Source organism: Heliangelus exortis, chromosome 11, assembly GCF_036169615.1.
Source record: "Heliangelus exortis chromosome 11, bHelExo1.hap1, whole genome shotgun sequence".
Classification (NCBI taxonomy): Eukaryota; Metazoa; Chordata; class Aves; order Apodiformes; family Trochilidae; genus Heliangelus; species Heliangelus exortis.
In genome coordinates, this window is record NC_092432.1 from 10,435,642 (window position 1) to 10,463,575 (window position 27,934).

General features: G+C 38.8%; 1 protein-coding gene across 6 annotated transcripts; it reads right to left on the minus strand.

The window, feature by feature from the left end:
- Positions 1–977: 977 nt before the first annotated feature.
- Positions 978–26,325, minus strand: SPPL2A (signal peptide peptidase like 2A). 6 transcript variants are annotated; one of them, XM_071754473.1, is made up of 17 exons: positions 26,141–26,323; positions 22,541–22,660; positions 21,141–21,323; positions 20,115–20,204; positions 18,229–18,362; positions 16,137–16,288; positions 14,783–14,879; positions 14,027–14,128; positions 13,260–13,341; positions 12,773–12,847; positions 12,000–12,056; positions 11,789–11,842; positions 11,264–11,363; positions 10,379–10,456; positions 9,852–10,012; positions 7,692–7,725; positions 978–3,742 (listed from the first exon to the last, which is right to left on the minus strand). In XM_071754473.1, exons 1-17 carry the CDS (start codon positions 26,192–26,194, stop codon positions 3,711–3,713), a joined length of 1,605 nt encoding a protein of 534 aa, XP_071610574.1. In that variant the 5' UTR covers positions 26,195–26,323; the 3' UTR covers positions 978–3,710. The 6 variants fall into 6 exon arrangements, with proteins under 6 accessions (XP_071610574.1, XP_071610572.1, XP_071610570.1 ...); XM_071754471.1 differs by lacking the exon at positions 26,141–26,323 and adding an exon at positions 25,706–26,040; XM_071754469.1 differs by lacking the exon at positions 11,789–11,842 and having other exon boundaries at positions 26,141–26,325.
- Positions 26,326–27,934: the final 1,609 nt, after the last annotated feature.

Sequence of the window (27,934 nt, forward strand, 5' to 3'; positions counted from 1 at the left end):
AGATCTAAACAGGCAAACACTGCCTCTCCTGTTTGCACTTTTGAAGCCTCTGAGATGTGCATTTTGCTAAAGTGTAAAATGTACCAGCAACAACCATGGAATGCACTGGGGACAGACAGCGAAAAACAAGTTTGCTGATTGTCACTGGATGTTCTTCCTAACTTCTCTACTTTTTAAAATAAGTAAATTCAAAGAGCATTTGAGATTTTTCTCCCAGTTAAGTACTCAATTACTGTGACTCAATGCTACTGGGACCCCCAGTGTATAAGCAGAAGCAGCTTGAAAGACTTCAAAATATGTTAAACACAAACTCAACTATCACATGGTTCTAGGGATGTCTCAGAGATCACATATCAAGTGGATTCAGGTTCAGCAATTATTTTTTTTTTCCTGCCAACATTTCCAACCCAGCCTGTTTTTCAAAATTGAAGCTTGGCTTTTTTTTGCCCTTCATAGTTAAGGCTAAGTAACTTCAGCTGAATGGTGCTTCTACAGCACTGTTTCCTGGGCTGAATGCAAGCTACCTTGTTACCATCTATAAATCTGCATGGTAAATTTCTAAGCTATTGTGTGTCAGATACAATTCCACAGAGCCTCACCACTAACAGCTGTGCAACAGGTTTTTGCCGAGTTAGAGCAGTACAATCCACAGACCTCAGACTTCAGTTCTCACTCTGCCCCTGAAAAAAAAACCAAACCAACAAAAACCCCAAGCCAGCAACATAAACAACGCCCCCTCCCAAAAACCAAAACACAAGAAAAGAAAAAACATCCAACAAAACCAGGACATAGGTATTTACAAACAGAATTGTAATAAAAATGTAACTTTGATCAGGCAGAATGGATAAAAATGGCATCTACGTATTTATGGGGGTGTATTATGAGTTATTTACCTGGTATTATGAGGTGTGAAATGTTTTTCCATGAGTGTTCACAGGTAAGAAGAAATAATAAATCAAAACAAAGGAATTACTCAATTTTTTTTTTTTTTCCAAGTAACATTTATTAATAACATTCTCAAAGTGATAAATTAAAGAGTCATAAGGAATGGGGCTGTTGTCAGTAAACATACAATGTAAAGGTAGTAAAGTTTTAATATTGTAGTTTGACTAAAAAGGCTTTTAACATAGTGTTTAGCCCAACCAAATTTAATATCAAAACATTCAAAATTGCTAAGTCTTGCAATCAGTTCTGTTGAATTTACAAAAACCTTTTTTCAGTAGTCAGTACTAATCTATTATTTATATAAAATTTTAAACTCCATTCTTAATTTTTGTAAACAAAGCGCGTAAGCATTTGAAAGAAAATAGTTAGTTTACATCCCATTAAACTGCAGCACATGTACATGAAACCTTAGGCATGATCAGGCATGGAGCATAATTAGGCACAGAACAAGACAATTTCTACAGCCAGCTACTGAAAGCACTCATGTTGCCAAAGGTCACCTCTATTTATTCTAACTCCTGTATATTATCCTGTATAGCTGAAAAACTAATAAATCCTCCATGCAGAAGATTTCAATGAGGAAAAGGGGTCATATTACATAAATCTGTGAAGCTTCTGAGGGCTCTGAGTAGTGCATGACTTTAAGTTAAGACTTCTTTATCTCTTTCAGGAATTTTCAGAACCTCCTTCATAGCTATTTTGCTTTGGCAGATACTGGACTTGCCAAAGAGCATAACAGCTCATCAGAAGACAAGTTTTTACTCTGCTATTGGAACACTGAGGTATGCTGTAATTTCTTACTAAGTGCCAGTCAAATAAAAATTGAAGATAGTGCACAAGATCACTGTATTCTGAGGCTGTCAGTTCAAGCGTAGGTCAAGAAAGACAAGAGGGGTAACTACTCAGATGAAAACTGTAATTTCTGGTTTTCTTAGGGAACCTGCAAACAAGGTACTTATTTTACCTGTATCAACTGGCATCTGTGTGAATAGCAACAACTGATATTCAAGCTACAAGTTTGCTCCTGACTCTTGTGAACAAAGGTTTAAACTTGGTGTAAGTTACATAAAAAAGCAAAGTTGCAGTAAGCCTTCGTTAACTGTCAATAGAGATGTACAATTGTCTCAATTAGCATACTTCTAAAGTAAATCTAGCTAAACTAGATTTAATCTGGTTAAGTTTTCCTGAGCCAACATGCCCCAAACTATGTCTCGAGTTGACCTTCAGACATTGAGGCACTTATGTGAGGCACTGCAGAAAAGCCTGCATTGCCATTGCCCAGCATGTGCTTATTTGGTTGTTTGTGCCAGGGTTCTTGAACTTGTACTGACTATAGGAATGACATCCATTAAAAGAATAGGAAAAATGTTTTAATGACTACCTGACATTAGCACTAAATGAACTCAGTGTTGCCTTCTCAATTTTCTTTGGTGTAAAATGTTAGTGTTACAGCTATACAAGTTTTCTATGCCTAATCCCTCTCAATTTGTAGTTTCCTGAAAAAAGAAAAAGCGTAAAAGAAACTCAAACTCTACTGAATGCAAACTAATGATTTAAACTATTTCTTTTTTCCAAGTCTGTAAAAGCTGAACCAAATTACAATTAAACAAGTTAAAACACATGCACTGGCCTTAACTAGCACAGGCACTACTAGCACTATTCAAACCTGCTGTTTTGTCTATCAATTGCAAATAATACTCACAAGTAGTTTCCCCAAACAAAGAGAATATGGTGTAGATGCAAAAGCTAAAGAAACCCCAACCAACAAAAATAAACCCCAAAATCCCCAAACAAACCAAAAAGCCACATTAACAACAACAACAACAAAGTCTTCTCCCATCCCTCTGAATTGATGCACAGCTAAATGAAGAGTGGAAATACAGACCCAGACTCAACGGGTAGGAGAAGAATCTGCCCAGAACTAACATTTTACCCCAGCTCCCAAATTGCATTTCTTGGACAAACTCCCCTTTGCCCTTTGCACCATCTTGTTTGCTTACTACTCCAGGAACTCCAGAAGTTTCCAGGACCACTGTGTAAGCACCTTCTCCCTTTTGTTTTTGGAACTGGTTGGTGATGAATACTATCCAAAAACTTGCATCAAAGCTTAACAATTTTCACAATTAAGGCATAAACCAGTGATAATACGGGGGGTGTAGAGCAAGCAGCTCACAACCTCAAGCTAAATTTGCCTTGTCATCTACTTTATGGCTTACAATGTACATAGACTAAAAAATTCACTTTTTATTCAGTTACTTGTACAAATGGAACTATAATTACATTGTTTAGTTACCTTACTATAAATCATTGCATTTATAATCTGGAAATGTCCTCTGAAGGGTACTGTATCATTTTCTTAAATGAAACTTGACTAGTTTTAAACAAAATTTTAAGAAAACATTTAATGCATCAAACTGATATGGGCAAGCAACTTTTAAAAAATATACTGTATAGAAACACATTTGGAAAATTGCATAGAAAATATCCTTTTATTTAAATCGACATAAGGCACGGTTTTACTAGCTGTGGTTTGGCTGTAAAAATGCAAGTCTATATTTTGATTATTTTTATGTTAAACAATATTTTCCATAAAAATATAGGTCTGGGAGTAAAAAAACCCTTTTACGCAGAGTAGGAAATACTCCGTTGTAAAACTTCACCAAGTTTACTGTAATTAATTTGTAGAAAATTTGAATACTACTTTAAATCAGGATCCTACATGTTACTGTCCTCCATGCTGTTAACTGGCTGATGCTGTGCTTTCTTCATTTCCTGTATAATCCATGTGTTCCATCATCTAAATGGAGAAAGAAAAGATAAATGTCACTTTATAAAGAAATACTGTTTTTTGCCCAGTATTCAAAGTACGTGTTAGGTAAGAAATATAATTAAACATACATTAGAGTGTATTTTAGAAGCATAGAGATAGAAAGTCCTCTTTAGGTCAGAAGAGCATTCAAGGCAAATAATCTGAGCTCTCTTAGTTAATGCTTTCCACTACAAAAGTATTTTCCTCCAATCAAGGATCCAAGTTCTCTAAAAGCAATTAAACTTTCGAGTCAAAAGTGCCTCAGTTATTAAATACAGAAAAGAACCAAGCCAAAACACCACAATTGGGATTAAGCTATTTTTTTCGAAGACATGGTTTGCAGAACTGGAAATAGAACCTAGCATCCTACCTAACATTTACAGGTTAAGACTAACATTTATAGAAATAATAGCTTTCTCTTGTCCTGTCTGTAAAGGCTAGCTACATTACAGTAAGTAAAAACTAAATGTATTGGTAACATGCCTTTGTAAATGTTCCTTTTATTTTAAACAAGAAAATGGAATTGTAAAGTCATAGAATCACAGAATGTTTTGGGTTGGAAGGGACCTCAAAGACCTTCTAGTTCCAACCCTCCCTGCCCGGGCAGGAACACCTCCCATTAGACCACGTTCCTCAAAGCTCCATCCAACCCCAGCCAGGGATGGGGCATCCACAACTTCTCCAGGCAACCTGTGCCAGCATCTCACCACCCTCAAAGAAACTCTACCTAATAACCAATCTAAATCTACCCTCTCTCAGTTTGAAACAGTTCCTTCTCATGGCCTTATAAAAAGCCCCTCCCCAGCTCTCTTGTAGCCCCTTCAGGTACTGGAAGGACACCCTAAGGTATCCCCAGTTCCTTCTCCAGGCTCAGCAACCCCAACTCAGCTTTGCAACAGAAAAGAATCAAAACCAGATTGTTACATGGACTGATTATACTTTCCAATTATTGTGACTGATGAGGTCACATGAATAACACAAGGCAATTTGGTACTTTTCCTGACTAAGAAGCTGTTCCCCTATCCAGTGCTGTAGTGCTGGAGGGCAATAAAGGACTCCTATTTCCTCCCTGGGACAAGACACTGAGTGAATTACAGAGGTAATACATTTGTTAGCATGACAAACTGAGACTCAGAGTTTGAGAGCTTCAGAATTAAGCATAATTAACAAAAGGGCAAGGATTGGACAGCTTTGATAGCTGACAACCAGAGATGGAAGATATGAAAGTAGGAAAATTAACACTGAACGTGTCAAAGAGCTCATATGCTCAGTGTAGCAAGATTACTAGGACAAGGGCATAATGCATAATGGTTTCAGCATGAAAAGGGAGAAAACCCAACATACAATCTTATATAATGGCACATCTTGCCTAATAGTAAAAAACAGACTCCCTGTCTTTCTGTAAAATGCTGCTCACTGCGTGGGTTTTAAACTGGGAACATTTCCACACAGTGAAGACAATTTCTTTCTTGTCCAGCACCCACTGGAGAACCCTTGGCAAGACAAAGCCAGACTCCAACACTGTTGTGTCATATATTTGAGGAGAGCCAATGTCACTAAAACCAGAAAAGGTCTTTCACATCCCTCCCTTCCTGTGTCAGAATTCAGACAACAAGAATAAAGGTAGGCCCAAAAACCTGAGTTACAGCAACAGCACACACTCAGTGCAGCAATGGATACCAAGCTCCTGTACTAATGACAACCTTTCATTTAATACAGTAAATCTAGAACTTTCACTCTGCACTGTGACCATAAAACCACATCAAAAATCACCCAAAACAAAACACTCCCTACAATTACAGAAGTCAAACCATCATTCTGAGTGAGGATTGAAGTAGGCTTCCAGGACAAAACAACAAAAATAAAACACCCTCACATCAAGTAATGCCATGTGCATTCCTTCACCCTAAGGAAGATTAGCTAACAGCTGCCATACAGAGGGCACTTTTGGCAAGCATTTTTTAAAAAAAAAGTTTCCCTATTAAACTGACAAGATGCTTCCTGAAGGAAACCCCAAAAAATCCACATACACAGAGCCAAACTAGAAAAAGCAATACAAACTCCTACCTGTAAGAGAGTACATGGTACATATGCATGCATTTGCCTGCAAGACTCACTCTGATGATGTTGCATCCACATAGTTCTTAATAACTTACAGCAGTGATTAACTTGCAAGTATCTAAAAATGTTGTGACTCAAAATTGGCAGTAGTAAACAGCAGGTGCAGGCTGTGTAACATGCCAGTGAAGAGTCTGTTGATTTATTATTTCAAGGAGATACAAGAAAGCTTGCTAAACACTTGAAATTGACAAACTAAGAAGTTGCAAGACTATTCTAAAGACTTCAAAGTTGCACTAGCCCACTACATTTTCTTCAGCTTACTAACATGGTTTCATAGATTGTACTGATACAAAAAAACCCCAAAAAACCCAAGCAGTATTTTTAAATTAAATCAATAACTGGGAAATAAGTAGCAAATTAGTTTATCATGCATGGTTTAGGCATACATGGGAGTTAAAGCAAGCAAAAAAACCCTAGAAAAACCTTTGTTATACACTTCAAAGCAGCAATAGTGTTCACTTGGTGTTAGGAAAGTAGCTGCATTACTTTCTCAAGAAATCCCTGTGCTTCTGGGAATAGTTAAAATGTTTTTCTGTGCAGCAGCTCATTACAGCTCAGGACTACTCCATAAAAAGGCTACACAGAGCATAGCTAGAATTTAAGACTGCATCATTATAGAGAAACAGAAATGTTCTCAGCTAAGAATTATAGGACCTCAGAGCTATCTTAGGGAGTAAAGTATTTCCCATATGCATGAAGCAGAAAATGATTTTTAAAAACCCTGTCAAGAACTTGAGTGCATACAGCAGGACAAAAGAATTTTAAGTTACAAAAATATAGTCTGACCATCCAACTTTAATTTGCACTCAGCCCTTCCCACTTCCTAACCTCTTCCTAAGTTTGTATCTAATTTATTTATTATTAAGGCTTTTTAAATTGTTAAGGCACTCTACTGGAAGAATGAAGCTAATGAGGAAAGCAGTTTCTAGTTCAGAATTTAAGACACAGTCAGAGTTCACTGTCTCAAATTGTCTTCAGTGTATAGGCCAGACAAGCTACACTTTATAAATGGATGTATAACTCTAGAAAGCTGAATGTAATTCAATATTATATTTAAATGCTTAAATTCTGGAAGAAGTTGATTCTGGAAGAATTTGAAATTTGAAAGCTTGCATTGCTCTCTCCATGCTGTACTGGAGACAGAGTAAAAACCATCAGTGTTAGCAGTCATTAGCTGTAGCCTGGTAAGGTTAAACTTCCTTGCTGCAGATCAGCAGCTGTGCAGCAGCAAGACCACAAAAGCTGCTCTGAATCCTTGCTCCCTATCCCACTATGAGCCCTGCAGACAGTATGGGATAAAATATACTGTATTAAGATGATAGAGAAACTGTAGACATGACTACAAAGGCAAATTTTAACATTGAACATTATAACAGAGGAAAACAAAACCGTGGCTTAGCACTAATCAGGTTTTCACATGAATGCAATGGCACAGAAAAAACTAGGTGAAGGATTTCTGCATAGGTTGCAGCAGAGAAACTAACACCCATTCTAGATATTTTAAGACAGTCTTGGGGATTTGTAAAATTGTAAAGAGGCAAACAAAACCTGTCTTTAGGTTTAGGAATCATGAGTCCATTGGTACTTAATATTGTTTTTCTGTATTCCTTTAAAGAAAGGAAAAACTCATACAGTTAGGCATAAATAACAGATTTATAACTTCACTTCTACCCTCTGAATTACTGAAAAAATATTGAATTATACAGAAAAACTAAATAGTAGACAGATGCAAAAAAAGAATGAAAAAGGAAACAGAAGGGAAAAAAAGAAATAAGATGATTAATCAAGTTGCATTAAAAGAAGGCCATAATCACACCTTGCAGCAAAGGCGTCCTGGAGGAGTCCGATACCTAAATAAAATTCATTCCATTATTAAAATAACAGAGCAAAAATCTGAAAATCCCAAAGCTCAAAAAAGCAAAGTAATAGACTATAAACAAACAGCAGCATTCATGTAGTTACCTGACACACTGTAAATACTCTTCTACCCCTATTCTTAGGACACTCTGCTTTAATACATCTGCAACATTTCTCTGTTCCCATGAGGACAAAGCAAACCTCAAGAGAAGTCTGATCACCCTTGTCTCTGGGAACTCTGCTCCAGTTCAAATTACCATTGTTGCAGCAAAAATCCCCAGTCTTCTGTTACCTTCCTAGGTCTTTCCTCCCCAGAATGTGCACTGAAAGCTGGAGATTTCAACCCTGGGGTTGTGTGGGGTTTTGGTTTTTTCCATATGTGTTTGTAAGCTCAGTAAGGACAGTTCAAAATAGAGCTTTATGTGAGGAGGACAACATAAAAGATCAACACTGTAGCATTCTGAGTGTGCCACCTCAGTAGCAACCTCTGGAAAAAAATTAATATATAAAAAAAAGTTCTTCAGCAAATCACAGAAAAACAGGAGTTAGTCAAGTTACAAAGAAGTGTTCAATCCCAGTCAAGTTTAAGTCCTGGGTGGTGGAGTGGGGGTTGGAAATGAACATTTTCATTTATGCCAGAAATGAAGTCATCTGACCTCAAAACAAGCTGAAGTTCAGAGCAGTTTTAATCCTTCAAGAAGCCAGTTGAAAGAACATGAAATAACTACTATGGCAACATAATTCTTCCAAGTATGAGTTTTGCTATGAGAAGTGCAAAAAATTTTTGTTGCTAAGAAAGTTTTCAGATTTACTTAGGCCAATCTTACTCAGAACTCAAGTGAGGAAAACAAATTTCAGAGCTTCCTTCAGAACTCCCAACAGATCCAGAGTTACTGGGGTTCAGACATGCAGCACTGTTCATTTTAGGAGAGCAAACACTCCCCAATTTATATACAAATACACAGTAAACCAAATTAGTTCTGACCTACAGAGAAACATTTCTGTTCACCAGACACATGGAAGAAGAGTTGTCTTTCTAGACAAAAAGACTCTAGTGAAAGCTGAAGATCTCCTGAGTAATTTCATACCTAGCCAACCTCCAGATGAAATAGGTGTACAGTATTAGTTAGACACACAAAAGGTAGTGTTTAGCTGATAATATTATAGGAGCTGCATGCCTGCAGTTTTACATTTACAGGGATTACCACCACCTTGACTTCTATTCATCCACTTAAGCCTTGCAACCCAGAAGAAGAAAAATCAGCAGTTGCTCCTTTCTACCACTGACTTCACATCACCCACCTGCCCCTGCAGCAGACTCCATTCTCAGAGCCAAAATCAACACAACACAGCTTAGCTGCTGCTGCTGAATTCAAACAATATTGGGCTTCAGGTCTCAGACAAAATTTACAGTAATGTCAAAACTGGTCTGTCTTGAGAGGAATGCCAGCTCACAAGGGCTCCTGGCACACCTGGTTACTACAGCAAGTCAAATCAGGGGGAACATGCACATGCCAAGAGGCAGCGAGCAGGTGGGAGTCTGAAGCACTGCAATTCCTGAGCATTGGGAGAAATGACCAATGGGGAAAAATGAAGAGTACCCAAGGCAGTGAGCACACAGGGAGTGCTGAGATAGGGAACAGTTACATAGCCACTATTGCTAAATGCTCCATATAACCCTGATGATGCAGGACACCAGTGATGCACAGAAACTTTATAGAATTCCAGTTGATCACCAACTTCTCTGAACTGCCTCTTATTCCTTACAGGACCTATTGCAGATTGGAATCTGCATGCTTAAGACAGTGACTTGTGTTACACCACACAAAGATGATAGCTGATGAATGTTAAAACATGAAAAAAAAATTTCAGACAAAAAAAAAGAAATTACTTTCCCCATGAGTACTGAACCAGCCATTGAATCTCCCTTAAGTTTTCTTCTGCCTTGTCAACTATGAGACTAAAGATTTTCTACAAACTTATTCTTAGAAAAGATTATTTCTCCTTATTAATTCCAGAAGAGAACATGAAGACTAGCAAGAATTAGATTGCAGGGGATATGTAACCAAGTACTGAGAGATGCATGTACTCAAAGACATTGAGAAGGCACCCAGCCTACCTGGTAACTGCTTCCTTTCCAAAACTTCTTCATCTCTTTGCGCCTCCAAGCAACAAGTGAGCTTGTAATGAGTGTACATGGCACGAGATAGAGAAGGGCAGGTTGTCCCATCTTCATTAGTGCCAAAACAACAAAAGTCAGCACCATACCAATGGCATAAGCTATAAAAAAAAAAAAAAACATATTTTTACACAGACAATCAAGAACAGGTAACTTAATTTTAAAAATTGCTCATTTAGTAAGCCAGAATTACTATATTTTTTAAAGCAGTATCTCCCTCGTTAATACACTTGCAGAAAAGGAGAGTAGGCTGCCCTGCATTTGCAAGCTTCTCAAAGCAACTGACTGCCATAAAGAATACTCACCTTAAATATGGGCAGGCACATTGAAAAAAACCAAAAAACAACCAAACACTATAAAGAGATTCTTGACAACATTGAACCTTGACCTGAAGAAAGGTCTCTAGTTCTGCCATTTAACAAAAGCTTGCATGAAGATTAACACTGCTGAAAGATCACATTATTTACCTATTGTACAGGAAATGTAGTATATAGAGGGTGAACGTGTTTGAACATCAAATCTTCGACAATAGGCAACCAGAAGCCCTTAAAGGAAAAAAAAAAAAAGCTATTATTGAAATATTTAGCTATGACTTTTTTTCCCCCCAATCCTTCAAATCAAAACACCATGAAAAGAATTTATAGTAAGTCTGTCTGTTACTATGTCTTCTTACCATTTATTTCTGAAAAGCCAAGAACTAGTTTAAGAAATCCTACACTAAACCTTCAAAATCAAAACTATAATGGAAATATAAGGCAAGTGATCTTTGTATTAAAAGATTGGGTTTTAAAGCAAACTAATTACACTGTGTTATTTTCAATTTTTTAATACAGAAGAGTAACAATACTTTTCTGCAACAGGATTTTAATGTTGATTCCTAACAATCAACAATTTTGCCTTCATGCTGTTCATAAGATTGTGCTTTGTGCCTTAAATTTGCTCAAGATGCCAACTATGGCAAAATTCAGCTCTTCTGAGAAAGATGGAGAAATTTGATAATTCATTTTTCCATGACCTCACCTTTAATTAGGCAGTCTAGGATACAAAAATAATATGAAGTCACAGAATACTTCCTTTCTGTGCAATTTCAATGAGATTTAATTAATAATGGCAACTGGATTTTTCTGTGAGACTTGTACTTACACAAAACCCCCTCACTATTTAAGTTTTCTGTAACATACTAAGCTTTCTTATATTGTGGCTGTTGTCACATCCTGCACTGACACATCAAGGCAAACTGTTGCCTTCAATATACTAATTACTTCATAGAATAAGTTCTAGTATTAGTCAGTTAAGAATCAAACCCAAATTTTTTAATTTTAAGTTAGAACTGAAAAAAAATATTTACTCACCTGGCACAATAATGTCTCCAAAACCCAACAATGAAAATGGCAAGTCACAGAGTGTTGATGCAGAGTATTCAAGTCTAGGCACTCTAATAACCACGGGTAACTGTAAAACAGTATTTCAGAAGCCCACATAAATCTAATCTAAAGCATCATAGGGTTTTGGATTATTTTTTTCTTGTTTGCTTAAATTGATAAACATTTTAAATATAATTAATCATCAATGCAGAACTTCAAAATAGGTAGAACCTGAAGTAAAAATGAGAAACCAACACAGAGAGTTGATAAAGCTTAAGGCAATAGGTAAACTGGAATTTCAGTTTTAAATATAATATGCACACACAAAAAAAAGTTAAAACATTTAACCACATAATGGGAATACCAAGTCTGGATTATTAACCTAACTATAGAGTATTGATCAACGATATCCAGGGCCCTGAAGAGAAATTTGGAAAGTCAGGTTTTCCCCAAAAGAATAGTCTTTTCAGAGGGAATAATTTAAAAATCCAGTATCTGAAATACAATCCTTACTTTCTCATGGGGAGCTGAGCGTTCAGTAGGGACTTCCACCAAGTTTCCATCATTCTAGGATCAAACCCAAGTCAACAGGTATTTAATAATTAAAAGAAAATAGCAGAAGCTGGCTATATTTTGTGAGAAAGTTATGCCAAAAAGCACACTATGAATTAGCTATGCAGTGTCAGTATTTTTATGTTGCACATATCAAAACAGCTGTTCATACCTTTTCACTGTTTCCAAAAGGACCAGCTGCAACTTCAACCATAATACTTGCCCCATTCTGAAATTAAGATTATTTTTAAAAATAAAGTTAGTGGTTTGATATAGCAAAACATTCCTACTACATTTATAAAAACTGCTTGTACTTTATCTTATAAGGCAGATAGATCCTGATCTATCCTTATAAGGATAGATCCTGAATATCAATAGGAATGCACTAATATTGTCCAGTATTACACAGTATTGTTTTGTGTTAAAGCATGTAGTCCAGCCTAAAATAACTGTTAAAAAACCCACAGACAACAAATCCTCTAGATGTAGCTGGAATTTTAGATAAAAAAAATGTGTTGGCTTTTCCTTCCATGAGTTTCTGCTTCAAAATAAAAGGTTGCATACAGTTGATACTACACTGCAAATGAGCAGGGCAGAAAGCACTAGAGCAAGTTCCAATGTACAGGTATTAGAAGTAAAAAAAGGAAGAAAACTGTGGGACACTGAATCTGTCATCATCATGCTCTCACACAACTGAGGACAGCCTATTTTTAGCCACACAATTGACAAAAACAATTAAATTATGGCACCTAAACAATCATTATGCTCTACAGCCCACACAAGATAAAAATGTAGGCCACTGCTGCCTTAAATGTGGAAAAAGAAAAGGAAGTTTGCATTCCTGCATCAAGAATACTGGAAACACTGATCTGTTCGACAAAAACATTGGCCCAGTTACCAGATAACACCTTTGTTTTTAATATAAAAATAAATTCACAGACATACCTTTGTGATAAATGGTGTTATGAAGACAAAGAACACATCATATAAAAGGAGAAGGCCTAGAAGTATCACACAGGACTGGCAAAAAAAAAAAAAAAAAAAAAAATCAGCACAGGTTTTCTAGTACTGCATAGCTAGATTCTGGTACCATTACTGTACCACCATGCTAAAAAAATTTAAACAAAACCAACAAAGAAACAAAAAAAACAAAACATAAACCAAACCACAAAAACCCAACAAGCCCAAGCAAACCAGAAAAACAACCCAAAAAAACCAAAACCAAACAATACAACAAAAAAGGAAGCACAACTCCCACCCCTCCACACAACCCTGGAATAACATCTAGAAACAGGATTAATTTCATTTAATAATTACTTAAAATGGCAAGGATTTTTTTTTTTTTTTTGAGTTCTGAAAACCTACTTCCTGAAACTAAACTTCCAGATTTATGGCATTAGAATACCTTCTTACATTAAGCAACTTGCAGTACCTTAAAGTTGGGCATTTTCAGTGTTTTAATAAAGTTTAGGCAGAAAGCAACTCCCAAAATATCTTGCAAAATCCAAGCCCACCTAAAAAGAAAAACATATTTTTACATGTTATTCAAATTACTGCTGAAATCTAAACACAGTAATGATTTTAGATTTCATGGGAAACAGCAAGATCTCAAAATGGATCAGAAAGCAAGAAATTAGTTCTTAGGAATTATTAGTAGGAAACCCACAAAAATACTAGTTTCAAGATTGTCAATTTCCACCAGCCTCTGATCATAAACAGGTCACAATTCTTTGTCAGTGTACTACAGAGAAAAGGAGTTGAACAGAGGCCATAGCAGGGCCTTGGTGTTCACTTGACTGAAGGCCTACTTTAACATCTGGCTTGAGATGCTGCTTAGGATTACACTACAAGACTTGTTTATTTATGGTCCTGTGCTTCCACTGAGCCATAGGAAGCATCAGTCCTCTGCTCCCTGTGCTATTTTTGCAGGTTTTTTTCTTCTATTACAATCATTAGTGATCAAGCCAGTTCTTCATCCTCTTCATAATTTTTTGTAACTTCAAACTACCAAAGTTCATTTGTAAAGCTTTGTCCTCTATTATTCCCATGCTTGTTAGGATTCATAAATACTTTCATGACTTATTTGAGATCAGCACTGGACTTCAGAAGGATACTGTGGTCCAGGATCTGTTTTATGATGGGAAGTTCATTAATGGTAATTTTTCATAGTATTCTTTTAAGTCAGAAAGCACCACTTACCTATCTTCATTTCGAAACACTGCCCAGGTGACAGCTGCTGCTATGCAGAATGCAGCAAGAAAAATAAGCCTGACTTCAATGCTTTTGTTGCAACATGCAATCCTGAAATAAAATAACAGAATTTAAAAAGAAAGACTGCAACAGCCAAAACACGTGCCTGTGCTATCACAGGTCTTTAAGCTAACAAGGTGTTCTCATTGTCAGAGCTTCCCCTATGCACATTTGTTCCATCTGGATTCAGGTGGCATTTTGCTTGCAACTGCAGTACCAGTACCAGTCCCCCTGGGTTGCATTAAAAACACACCCACAGATAGCAAAACCAAGATGGGCTGTGATGGCCAGTGATGATTGGATCATCTAGCACCAATATGCTCTACTAAGTGGCACCTGAAAGAGTATTAGGCTTCTAAGCTTATAAACATTGCTCCTTTGGGGAGAAAAATAATTTGCTGCATTAAACAATAGTGGGTTTTTTGAAGTAAAGATGCAGAGGAAGAAAAGAGGGACATTCTCATACGAGTAGCTGCAGGATAATTAACTCAGGAGTAATAAGAGAAGGCCAGCTGTACACTGATAACATACCACCTCAGATAGAACTGTAACCAACTAACTTCTGCCACAAAGGACACACAGTGTGTTGCCTTCACAAGTTAAAACTTGGTCTGTCAAACTGTTCTCCCGTTTTCCCATTACCCTCGGTAGCAAACAGAAAAAAAAAGAAATCTGATGTTTATAATATTGAAAACTGTACAATACCTGCACTGCCCAAATGGAATATATCCTATTAATGCTGCAAGACAGTTGTACAGACTCGTTGCAGATGCCAAGCAGAAGACTGATATTATCACATAAACTAGATAAAAGCAATTGAAGAGAGAAATCAGTGACAAAATAAAATAAAAATAATAGCAAACAGGAATTGAACACAACAACATACATTTACTAATTACAAAAAGAAATACAGAGACCACCACCACAGAGCTCACCTTTGCAACTGGCTTTGCTGGAAACACTCCTGCACCTGTACTTCTGTCACTGAATTATCTTAACTCTAAGCACTGATACGAGGATTTACTTTCACACATTACATTAGTAACAGATCAAAGTGCTGGTTTTTGGTTGGTTGTTTTTAACTAAATATCCATGGGACAGCACGTTGTGCTGTGGTAACAGTTCTTTACCTCCAAACAATTTCATACCCATGTCTGCTCCAAAGTGCACAGAACTACAGCTTCTTAGGGAAAAAATGAATGTATTTTCTTTTAACTATTCATATTTCTTCCTCTCTCTAATTCGTTACTCATCTTTCTTTCTCCTTTAAGAGGCCTCTTGCTTCACTTTTCTAAATCTCACCTGAAAAAACTCAGAGTAGACAGGGGGTATTTTAAACCTAAATCTTTTGATCACATTAAAAGGTTCATCAGTTATTAGTGTTTAGTATGGGTATAGCACTGCCAGTAGTCAAAAGAACAAAAGCTAAACAAAAATCAGAAGTCATGGTAGTGAAGTTTCTTAACCAGGTTAACTGGTAACAAATTCTAGGTAAGTGATTTTAGCAGCTTTCAGAATTATTTATATTGTTCCTAATAAAAATCCAATTTAAAACAGTGCATGTTTTTTTTGTTTCATGACTTGAGGGAAAGGGAAAAAAAAGTATCAACCAACATTTTGGAAACAATAATTTAATGGAATTGCATAACTCAAGAACTTAGCCTGTTGCCAGTATACTTGAATTTATTCTATTATGGTAATGACAGAATACTCAGTTCTTTAACTAGGACCCTGCAACCAGAAACTCAGTGTTAATGTAGCAATACTTGACAACAGCTTTCACTCACTGACATCCAATCAAGAACAGTGACACAATGTACTTCACTAGCCATGTCTCCTTCACAATACTCAGAATGAACACTGTCAAGGCAGCTTTTCTAAGAGAGCAGAAGCAAGCTTTTTTTTCTAAGCAGCAACTGCTTTTCAACCCTCAACACCTACAAGGAGAGAACAATTTAAAAACTACATTAATTTTAGTTTAGAAGTCTAGCTTTTCAGACAAAACCTAATAATATCATACAGAAAAAGAATTCCAATGAAATTATCCATTGTTTCTTACCTAACCATTTGTAGAAGAAATAAAGTAAGACCAGCATGACACAACAGATGACAACGAACAAGATAACTGTCATAGGGGTGAAAGTAACATTTTCTTCCTTCTTCTGTCTTGTTTCTCTCTCCCCAGGACTTGCTACAGCTTTCAAATTCTCACTATTTTAAGAGAACAACACACATTTACCTCTGACAACAGATTATGAAAATGTTTTACTATGACAAGAACCATTGGTTATAAAACATTTTGGTCTAATCCTTCATACCATTATTTGACCTAAAAATACATACAAATGGTATGATTATTGTTTTGAATTTCTCTCAATTTTTAAAATGGAGATGCACACTTTTAACCTAGTGTAGATCACAAGGAAAAAATTTTAAACTGCCATCCTTTCCAATTGTGTGGCGATTGCCAAGTTTAAGGAGGACCCCCAACCAAAACCCTAATCTGTATAATAAATCAAAATCATGGATATTATACACTGTTTTTAAACCTCAACTGTAGACAGTAAGTGTCTGCAAACCCCCTTCATGTTAGCAGAACGAAGCTACTAAATACTAATTCTTTTACCCTTATTCCTCATAATTACAGAGTAAGTTGGAGAGGAGGTGTAATTGGGGATGTTCACTGAGAGCAAGATTTCTGCACATACGTACTCCATATTTATACCTCACCATGCAAAATAAGAAGACTTAAATGGTTGTGTTTGTGCTTTGAGCAGATAGCCTACTGCTTTTTATTACAGACGCTGGTGCAACTTGCCCATCAGATAGCATGCTCCTGATGAATCCCAAGACCTACCTACAAAATGCTGAATTCAGCACTGAAAACAGCTACCTTCAAAAGAGAAAAACCCACAGGAGTAAGGCACTTTGTTAGATGAATCACCTTCTCAGAGGACATGCTTTGAATAAGCAGCTTTAAAAAAAAAAAAAAAGTTTGCCCTGGATTTATGAAAGTGCACTTCAAGAAGTTCGACATAATTATATTTAGGTATTTTTCAGTATGGGAGACAGCATCACATTTTGTTATTTTAGCATTGAGTGCAGCCACACCCTACAGCACTGCAGGGTAAAAAAGAAGCACAATATGATCCAAGCTTTAAAAAAAGAAACACAGACATTGCGCTCCTTGTACTTCTTTTATCTCTCTAAAATCACTAGATTTGCATAACTAGTGGGAAAGAGGAAGATGTTGTTATCACATACGATTCAGTCCCTGTTTTCTGGGGAGCAAAGCACTCAAACACCAGCAGGAATGGGAAGGCCATTAATCCAAGAAATACTGCAGAATAATATCATGGTCTATATCCAGCTTAGCCCCAGACTAGAAGCAGCTCTGCAAATTGAGTGTGCTTCACTTTGCCAAACTAAACTGTATGGCCCTCAAGCAGAGTGCAGAAACCTTTACTGCCCCTCACTTCCCTCCATTTGCCACATTCTACACTTCCACTGCCTCCCTTCCCTGCACAGGGACTGCTGCTGCCTCCTTGCCCCTCTCTAGTCCTAGAGCTGCTTTTGCCCCTGCCTCTGTAGCTCCCCCAGGTAGCACACAAAGCTGAAGCAGATATCCTGGTTGGACTTTAAATATCTGGAGCTACCCAAACACAACTAAACCTCATTCCCCACAGTTCCTAGTGACAGGAGCACGGTTCAGAAGCTGCTGCACAGATCCTTGATGAAGCAGCTGTCAGATCACTGCCAGTGCCTACAACCAGCATGTACCACTTGGATCACCTGACTTCTAAAGTGTCTTTAAAATACCTGATTTCTATCATGGTACTGGAGTATTATTATGAAGATAGTTATAGGACATTGGGTCATCTATCAAAATGTTAACTCATCCTTCCTCCCAAAAGCAGCATAATCCTTCAGATCTTTTACAGTCTGCTACTTAAGGTTCCTCAAAGACCTACAGTGATTTTTCAAAGGTTGCTTTGCTCTAGCATCTCATGACAAAGCAGCTAATTATACCTAGTTCTTCTCTTTCTTTTAACTACCAACCTAAAATAACATAATTTCTCACTAATCATAGTGACAGTTTTCACAAAATCTGTAGTCCACAAAATTTAAACAGTTTTGTTTGATAAACTTACAGTTCTGCTACTCCACTCCAGTAGCCTCCTAGTGCCACTGTAAAAACAGCAATTAGGAAGATGACAACTATACTGCAGTCAAAATCCAGCAAAGGTGGTGAATACAGAGTCACATTAACTTCATTTCCAAGTGTCTGAAAAATAACACACAAGTTGGTTCATAAGGACAATTAAGAAATTACACTGCTAATTTTCCAACAAGATGCACATCATGATTTCCTGCTCCTAACCTCCACTCCCTTCCATCACAGGGAGCTCTAGAATCAAGCTCTCAGTCACATCAGATAACAACTCTGCAAGAGAGCCATTCACTTACCAGCTTTGTAACACTCTGATAATGCTATCAAGACTCATAAAATACCTGACTCAAATGGTGAAACTTAACAGAGATTAAGTCTAAGAAAAAAGGAGAAAGAATGCTTATACAAAGTAGCTACCCTCAGACTGGTGCTGTCTCTCTCTCATAAACAAAAGGAGAAAGTTGGAAGCCTTGAAAAGAGTGAAAATAGAAATACAACTGCAGTAGGAAGAGTACAATAGCTGCCAGATGATAGGCAGCACACATCACTCAAAACAACAGCTGCCAGTGACATGACAGAAGACTTTTTGAAAACTACATCATAACTAGGAAAGGATCACTTGTAGTCCTGGCTGTGTTCCTGTTTTATGAGGGCAGGTCCATTGTAAGACAGATCTGAATTCTTTGATTCAAAAGCAGTACAAGACATCATCTGGCACACTAACAAATTAGCAAAGCTACTCTGGTGAACTGCTGTAGAATCACTTCTGTACAGCTGTATGACACTACCCCAAGCAGCACCAGGCAACAGAGTGGTGCAGAGAAGATGCAGAACAAATCAGGGATCTAACCTTGCCCTATCTCCCTTTCATGTTAGTGGGGCATATCTGAAAAACCACTCAACTATGCAAACAACACTTGTCTCACTTGAAAGAACAGATTTCAAGACAGTGGACAACCCAAACCAAAATGCAGTATTCAGTCTGCAGACTGAGGACAGTCATCCCAAAGCTTCAGTCATGTCAATGCTTGGCAAGAACCAATCTTTAATGGGAACAGACAGTAAACAGCCTAAGTCCTATACATCTAGGCACAACTGCAGTTTGCATACTTACCTAAGACAACCTCCCATGGCAGCTCTGAAGATTAAGAGCAGAAATGGTGAAGTAAACTTGCAAATTCAATCCAAGAAGCTAAAACTACACAGATTAGCACTAACCTCTGCTATTCACAGAAAAACGTGCAGTAAGGTATGCAGTGCAACTCCTGCCTACCAAAACTACTTAACACTAAATAAAGACAAAACAACAAAATACAACAGAAAAGGACACACTAATGAAAAGACAGTGTTTTCTTTAATACCCTCTGCAATATGCTGTATCCTAATATTAGATGCCATGGAAAAATACCTCCAAATACCCCCAAAACTCCTCTGCTTATGAGGTGTAGGAGGTACCACAACTGCCATATATTAATGACACACTTGCTCAACTGCTTTCATTTCTGAGCTGACAGAACACTCAGGGTGTAGCTCTGGACACATGTCAGGCATCTGCAACTGTATGCACGTCTACTGGAAGGCTGCTTATCTTGTTTAGCAGGAGACTTCCAAGATTAGCCACCCTCCATTTAGATATTACATTTGCCATTCTTAGAATTCTAATAAAACATTCTCTCAAATTAACCCTGAATTAGGAAGACGAGCACTTTCACAACTCAATAACCATCCTCATCTGTGAGACTGAAAGCAGTATCTAGGTGTATTCAGATCAGGTAGACATCCATATCAGACCTCAAAGTATTTTACTTATTTGTTAAAAAAAGTAGGTTTATACAAACCAGAACATGCTGAAGTTATATTACTTACCAGCTGCATATCTACTAGGTCATTATATCTTATAAGAGCAATTGGAATAGTCACATCTTCAAAATCAGTCTTGTTATCTGAAATAGGAGACTAAAAGAGAAAGTGTTAGTGGTAAGCATGTTGAGCCTATTTGCAAAACAGCTTAGATCCCTAAAAACAAATTATCTTTTAAATAAAAAGGACATGTACATGTGGCACTTAAGAATGCAGTTTAGAACTGGGGTCAGTAGAGTTAGGTTAATGGTTGGATTTTATGATCTTAAAGGTCTTTTCCAACCTGAATGATTCTGTGATTCTGTAAATTTTTTAGTGTTTTTTTTTCATCCTACAAAAAGACAGGTCTCATCCATGACTGTGTACCGAAGGTTAGTGAAGACAGATCTACTTAAATAAAAACAAGTGATACTGCCAACACACCTGGATTCAGAAGGTTCCTGTGTTTTACTATTACAAGGGAAAAACAAAAATTCTGATTTTATTCTCTACGCTTTTAAAACAAGATTAATTTTTTGTGATAATCCTACTAACTCCTAAATTTCAAATATTTGTACATATATGTTGCAGCTGTAATAGAGAACAAAAAAATGCAAGAAAAGTATTTGTACCTATTCCTCAAATTGCCTCTTTATTTCCATTTTTCTGATTACATTTTCCTCACTTATTTTTGTCACACGTTTAAAACACTATTGCCTAAAATTAGAGAGAGTTCAGAGTACACTATAATCAGGGAATGATAAAGACAAGCATCTGCATTCAGAAACACGATTAGAGGTACTAGGAACAGACTAAAAATACAATTCAGCTGTAAATACTTTTAGATGATAAAACACAGCATTGCTCAGAGCTAACAGGGTCTCAGGAACAGCAGTGGTGCCAGGGCAGCACTCCAACTCCTGCTGGAGTCCACACCTTGCCAGGGTCCTCCACTTTTGGGGTTTCTCTCAGCTAGCCCTGAACAACACTGCACCAGAGCAAAAAGATAAGGCACTATTACACTGTACAAGAAAACTGCATGTTGGAACTTACCAGCCTGGATTTACTGGCAACCAACAGCATTTTAGCACCCGAACTTTGTGCTATTTTTGCTTTCTCCAAGAAAGTGCAGTTTCCTCTCATCACTGCAACTGCCTTGTCCTTCATCAAGCCAGAAGGAACTTCAGAATAATTGCAGAGTACTGTAGAAGTCAGATTTTCCAGAGTGCTGAAAGTCTGCAGAGAGAAGAGGAAGAAAAGGAACATAATGGAAATGTAATACTGGAGGACTACATTACTGCACTCCCTAATTTGAGGCTTGCCAGAAAGAGGCAAAACAGAAAGAAATCATTAATTCAGGAACATAAAATCAGAGCGGTTTCTGCACCCTGCAATATTGAAGGACATTTAGAGTAGCTTATAGTCAAAATATCTGTCTGTTTCTAAACACAGTTTCACAGAAGTTACTTCTGCCATTTAAATATAAGAAACCAGTTATATAGGAAAATCACTGCCCGCAGTTCTGGGGAAGCCAGCATATCCTCTGTGATATTTTTATGCTTCACAAGCCAAATGAGCACCAGTAGATAAAACATAACCACAGTTCTGAAGTATAACACTTGTTCAAAAACAGTTGGTGAGCATTCTATTAGTTATTACCAAAAAGATTTTTAAAAATATTTCTGCCCTTATTTCAAGGTTCAATTCCATATTGACAACTATTTTTAAATTATTGTCAGTTTTCTTTAGTCAAGTCATCCCAGTAGCCAAAGTAGCACAGCAAAGATGTTTGGGGCAGACAAGTTATTTTGGCTGGTTTACATTGAGTTAACCTGCTAACTAACAAAGGACAGGAGGGAAGGGAGAGAAGAGTGCCCTGATCACCTGCCCTAACCACCAAGTATTTTCTGTTTATATGAAGAGTGCCTGAAGAAAATGTTTCTTCCTCACACCCCAGTTTGGCTCAAGGAAACATGCTCAGGAAATAGAGCACGATGATACATTCCAGGTAATCTCCTCTTCCACCACGTTCACCTTCCAGACTAAGGAACCAATACAAGAAATCTCTTTCACAAGTTTACAACATTTTTGTAAACCAAAAAACAGAAGTCTTACTACCAAATCTAAAACCTGGACATAGTAATAACACTTGTGTAAAAAAAATTAACCGTATCAGATGAATTTGTTAATGCATTTAAAGCTGGTTCTAAACATAGAGTATCACCTTGATAAACTTTGGAAGTTGACTTTTTCAAGTTTAGAAATGTTAACCATAGAGATTTGGGATAGGGGGAGGCACAACACACCACAACACAGGATAGGGACATGACCCAAAAAGGTAAATATTTGGGGTAGCATCTATTTAACTCAAAATTTTGAAGAGCAGTTAAAGCTGATCCAAATTCATTTCACATTCTAATTTTCTTAGGAGGGTATTATTATAAACTACTTACAGCATTGTCCAGGCTCTTTGGAAGAGATAACCAATTAGAATTGTAAATTATGCAGTAATCCTTTGTTACTGGAGGTACACCACTTCCAGAAGCATGCAGGATCCCCTCATCTGCAGTTACCTGCAACAAACCAGGGTGTTCTGAATTAAACAAGTTCAGAATATCACTATAAGAATATTCTTCTAGAAAGCTGTTAGGAAGAGAAAGAGCCATTGGGAAAAACTGAATTTATTCAATTAAATTATTTCATATGACTCATTCCATGAGAAATGTGTAGCTTAAGAGCAGGACAAATCTAGTCTGTACAATGCTACTTCTCCTCACTTATAATACAATGTATTTGTTGCCAGTGCAGTTCATGTCACTGTATAGAACAGCACCAAGAAATCCAAGAAAGCTATTTGAGATTCTGTACCCTATATTAACTAAAAAAAAAAAAAAAAAAAGTTTACATAGAAAGCAATTAAAACCGTTCATGGAAAAGTGGACTTAAGTCCCTCCTTACAGACTCAAGAATTTCCTCTACCAATAAAGGTATTATTTGGCAATTCCTAGAATATTTTTATCAACTAATTGTAAATACAAAGATTTTAACTAGTGGAAAGAAGAATTTGTGTAGTTAAGGAAACACTGGTGTCTCAAGATTACTCTTAGCGTCTCACACTTAATATGATTTTTTTTACTTACAAATTTATATGAATTTTAAAACTTCAGATAATTTTAGGGATATACGTCCCATGACTATTAATATACTAATAGAAGTTAGGTATCTAAGAGGATAAATGAACAGTCTGAAGATTAGATGTAGTTACAGCCAGTCTAACATGCATGGCTGCTACAGCTGCATGTGTAGAGCAAAGGAGGAGGCAGGACACAGGGCCTGGAGTCCTGCAAAGCAGAGAAAACACATGCACATCAATTGTATGTCAAAGAAGTGTCACCATGAGTCCAGGATATGATCACATTTCAACTGTTTTTCTTGAGAGAAACTGACAATCAAGTGAACTGATCAAAACTGGGGTATTATCAATCAACTAAAAAAATGTAAATGCCAGGTTTGTCTGAAGAACACTAAGATACTAAGCTAGAAGCAGGCATAGGGAAAGCCCAAATATGTCAGATGTAGAATGCTAATCATTAGCAGTGCTAGCATTCCAGTATTCTACATCCAGTGAGACCTAGAGAGAAAAGAAAAACATGTGACATTATTGTTTTAGCTGTCTCTGTCTGCCTGGTTTGAATAGCAAAAAACCTTCTTCAGAAGAATCCATTATCCTGGCTATAGCGCGTGAACATCTGCTGGGAGAGCTGTGTCAAAGGGACCCAGCACATTAACTCTTTAACATAACAGCTCTTCAGCTGTTGGCTAAAATAAGTTGTTCCATGACAGAGGAGCACAGAAATTATCAAGTTTACCTCTTAAGTGCAGTCACCTAAAAGTATATTGTTTTTAAGTTGCCATTAGCTTAAAGCTTCCAAGAGGTACAAACCTCAAGATATTTTCATCCATTAAAAGCTCTTTCTGCTTCACGAAGTGGAATAAAATGTGTTTTCTGGGTTCCCAGAAATCAAGTATTAATGCTACACAAGTGTAAATCTACCTAGAAGGAGCGATTACTTGCTTATTTTACAATCATGTTTTGTTTGGCAAGCTTCCCTTCCCTGGGGACGAATCAGGAAACGCTATTCTTGCTCCCGAGGTGGGGGGTGGACCAGAGCATTCCAGTCACCCTCATGTATTCATTGATGAGCTAAATACAGCATTTAAAAGTTAAAAATTATTAACCTGCCTCCACAGGCTCACTTGCTCCTGAAGAAAAAATGCTCCCAGGTGGAGCAGAGGCACAACAGCTGTCCTTAACTAAGAGGGCACCATCATCTCCTTTCACTTCAGGTTCAGACACTTCCCAATGGCCCCTTCAAACAAATGTCTTCCTATTTTTGACAGGTGGTTCCCTGATATTTCTTTCCATTAACACCTTTACACTTTCCTTGTATAATCCCTTTTTTTTTTTGATAGAGAGGAGGATGACATCTGATACTGTCTCTTAATCCTTATTTCTTCTAAAACAGCCCTGTCACTGCACAGATATAAGCCTGGACTGTTGAGCTTTGGAATACACTGGTAACTCCACCACACAGAATACTGTAGTTATATGAACCAGTGGACACAGAGACCAAACCAAGCTTCTATTTACAACATTCATCACTGTTAGTGTCTACATGAAATGTTCAAGACTTAACTCAAATGCACAGAACAAGGAGAGGGGACTTTGTACAGAGCAAGTAACAACATAAACCTCACAGAAACAGGAAAAATCTAGGCACAAAAAAAGACAAGCATCATTTCATAGTCCTGCCAGTGGACACAGACAGTCTCCTCCTTCCCTCCCTTCGGGCATTGTAACCCAGAGGAACTGGTGCAGGGGCTCAGAGATCAGCAGTGATCCTTCCCCAAACATCTACTGCCTTTCCAAGCACTCCCTTCCCACATTGTTAGCCTCAGGACGCTGCTCTGGAGGCTGCATGACCCAGTCTAACATGCAGGGCTGCTACAGCTGCATGTGTAGAGCAAAGGAGGAGGCAGGACACAGGGCCTGGAGTCCTACAGAAGGGCAGGAGAATCCCACAGCAAACCCCTGGGGTAAGGGGCAAAGCCACTTTTCAAAAAACCCTCACACAACCTGCAACAGCTAAACAGGCCTCACAAACAGCCAAGGAGCACTTTAGGGAGAGACAGAAGCTGCTTTACCTAAAGGCCTTCTCAGAGCACTAACAAACTGCTCTGCACTCACTGTTGAGCACATCCAGTGAGGATTTCCTTCACAGGAAAGCACTCTGCATCTCACCTTGCCAAAACGAGGCAAAAATTATATTAAAAACAAGCAGACAAAAGAAACCCAACAACAAAACAACTCAGTGGAGCAGATACGCCCTTCATATTGCTCAAGCAGATTATCCCCATTTCACTGCTCCACTGGGGCGGCAGAAGGCAACCTGCCGGATTCCCACAGAGCAGACCCCCGTGTGCCCGGAGAAGCTGCTAAGATGGCAGGTCAGAGGAACGAGCCAAAAGCCAGGACACGGACACACACCGCGAGCTTCTCCATCTTCCCAAACAGCCGAACGTAAACACCTCTACACACAACGTTCACCGGCGTTCACCTGCGCAGCCACTCGGGAGATTTCTTATCCAAAGCCGCCAACGCGTGACCGGAGCCGGGGAAGGGGCTTGGGGAAGCGAACCGGGGACCCTTGCCCGGGGCAGGCCCAGGAGGCCCGAAACCGCCTCGGGGCACAGCTGAGAGCCAAACCGCTGCCCATGGGGTGTCCGGAGGCGGAGGCACACACCAGCCCAGGCGAAGCAGAGCTACGCCAGAACCGTGCCCGGACCGGCCGGGGTCCTACAGAGAACGGACAGCGAGAGCCCCCCGGCCGGCAGAGGAAGGAAAGCGACGGGCGGCCCGTCAGGCCCCACCGCCATCCGCAGCCCAGCCGTCACTCCGCACCCGCCCGGGCTGCCACAAGCGGCGCGGCCCAGGCCGGCCCGGAATCCGGGCCCCCGACGCCTCCCGCGGCCAGGGCAGCGCAGCCCCTTACCGGCGGGAGCAGCAGGGCCCACAGCGCGGCCCACAGCAGCCCGGCGGCCCTCATCTTCCTCAGCCGCCGACACCTGCTCGGGGAAGGGCCTCGGCTGCTCTCGGGATCCCCACGGCCGCCACGGAGCCTTTCACCGCCGCCGGCTCCAGCAGCGGCGCCACTTCCTCTTCCGTCCGCCGCGGCCGAGGGGGGCGGCAGCTGCTCCCGGCGCCGGGGACACCGGAACCCCGCGGGGCTCGGAGGGGTTTAAGGGCAGAACTGCCCAGGCGTGTCCGTGCCGACAGCCCGGGCTGCCCCGTCCCCCCCGCGTTCTGTTCGCCTTGATCCTTCCCTGGGGTGTTCTGGGGCGTCAGCAGCTGCCAGGTGGTGGAGTCTCCCACTTAGCAGCTCCAAAATGTGCGGGTTTGAGGTATTTGAAACCCTTCACGGCCATTACAAATAAAAGGAAATGGAGGGGGGTTTTGCGATGCCGCAGATTTTTAAGAGCCAGCGAAGACTTGTGGGCAGGCAACAGACTGGAAGAGCTCCGTGATTTACCAGCTAAGGAAGTTGTGCAACCCCTTTCACTCGAGGTTTCCAAGCACTGGTGACACCGTTCCCTCCTGCCCCTTGCCAAAGGGCCGGGGGCCACTGGGGCCTGCGGTGGCAGAGGAGAAGACGAGGAAAATAACCGGAGAGAGAAGGGGTTATGGCCACGATGGTGGAGGCAGGAGGAAAAAGGGGGAAGCAAGAGGGTGAGCGTTGAGCTGCAGTCCTAGTCAGTGAATCTGAGCCTTCTGTGGGTAACCCACTTGCTCGAGTTGCTCACAAACTAAATGGTTATTAGTTATTGGTTATTACTGCAGAGGAAGAGGGTTCCTGCATGCATAGTTTTCTCTCTTAGTGAATTTAAAAACAAAGCCATGTGGAACCTATACAAGGAACATTTCCCTCCTACTGCATGGCAATGTTTCATTAAGATGCTGTTGCTGTCAAAATCTGAATAACGTTTACATACCTATAAATAGGTGATGTTTTGATCAATACAGATACTTTGATGATAACAGGCAAGCTTCTCCCTGACAATCTACAGTTCATCTTTGTATCACCAACCAACACAACAGGCTTATGCATCTTGTAGACTTACAAGGCTGCGAAAGTGTGTCTAAAAATTTAATGTACTTAAACAGTGAAAGATAACGGAACACCATGACAGAGCTACTAATTCATATTCTGTGCAGAACTGGTATTTTAAAAAACAGCTGGTCCATCTGTTTCTATTTTGGTGCTGTTGTCAGAGTAACCATGACACTTCACAGCAACTATTATCTCTTCTGAATCTAACAAGATCTAGATAACAGAGTAATATACATTACTTCAATAAATCTATATCCATTCTGTGATCTGTAAAGTGCTAAGAGGACACACACAACAGTGTATTTCAGTTATGGAAGAAGTGTTTAATTTGAATTGCAAGTGAATAGCTGCTCACAGAATCAGATTCCAGAGGGTGTCCTGCCCTACCAAACACCTCCCTCTCCTTGCATTCCCCAGGAAAGCACAGCAGTTTTTATTCTGTCTGTAGCTGAAAGAAAAAGAAAAGAAAAGAAAGAAAGAAAAGAAAAGAAGAGAAAAGAAGAGAAAAGAAGAGAAAAGAAGAGAAAAGAAGAGAAAAGAAGAGAAAAGAAGAGAAAAGAAAAGAAAAGAAAAGAAAAGAAAAGAAAAGAAAAGAAAAGAAAAGAAAAGAAAAGAAAAGAAAAGAGGAGAAATACTGGAAATAACAAGGAGTACGGTTTTCTTTAAATAAAATTAAAT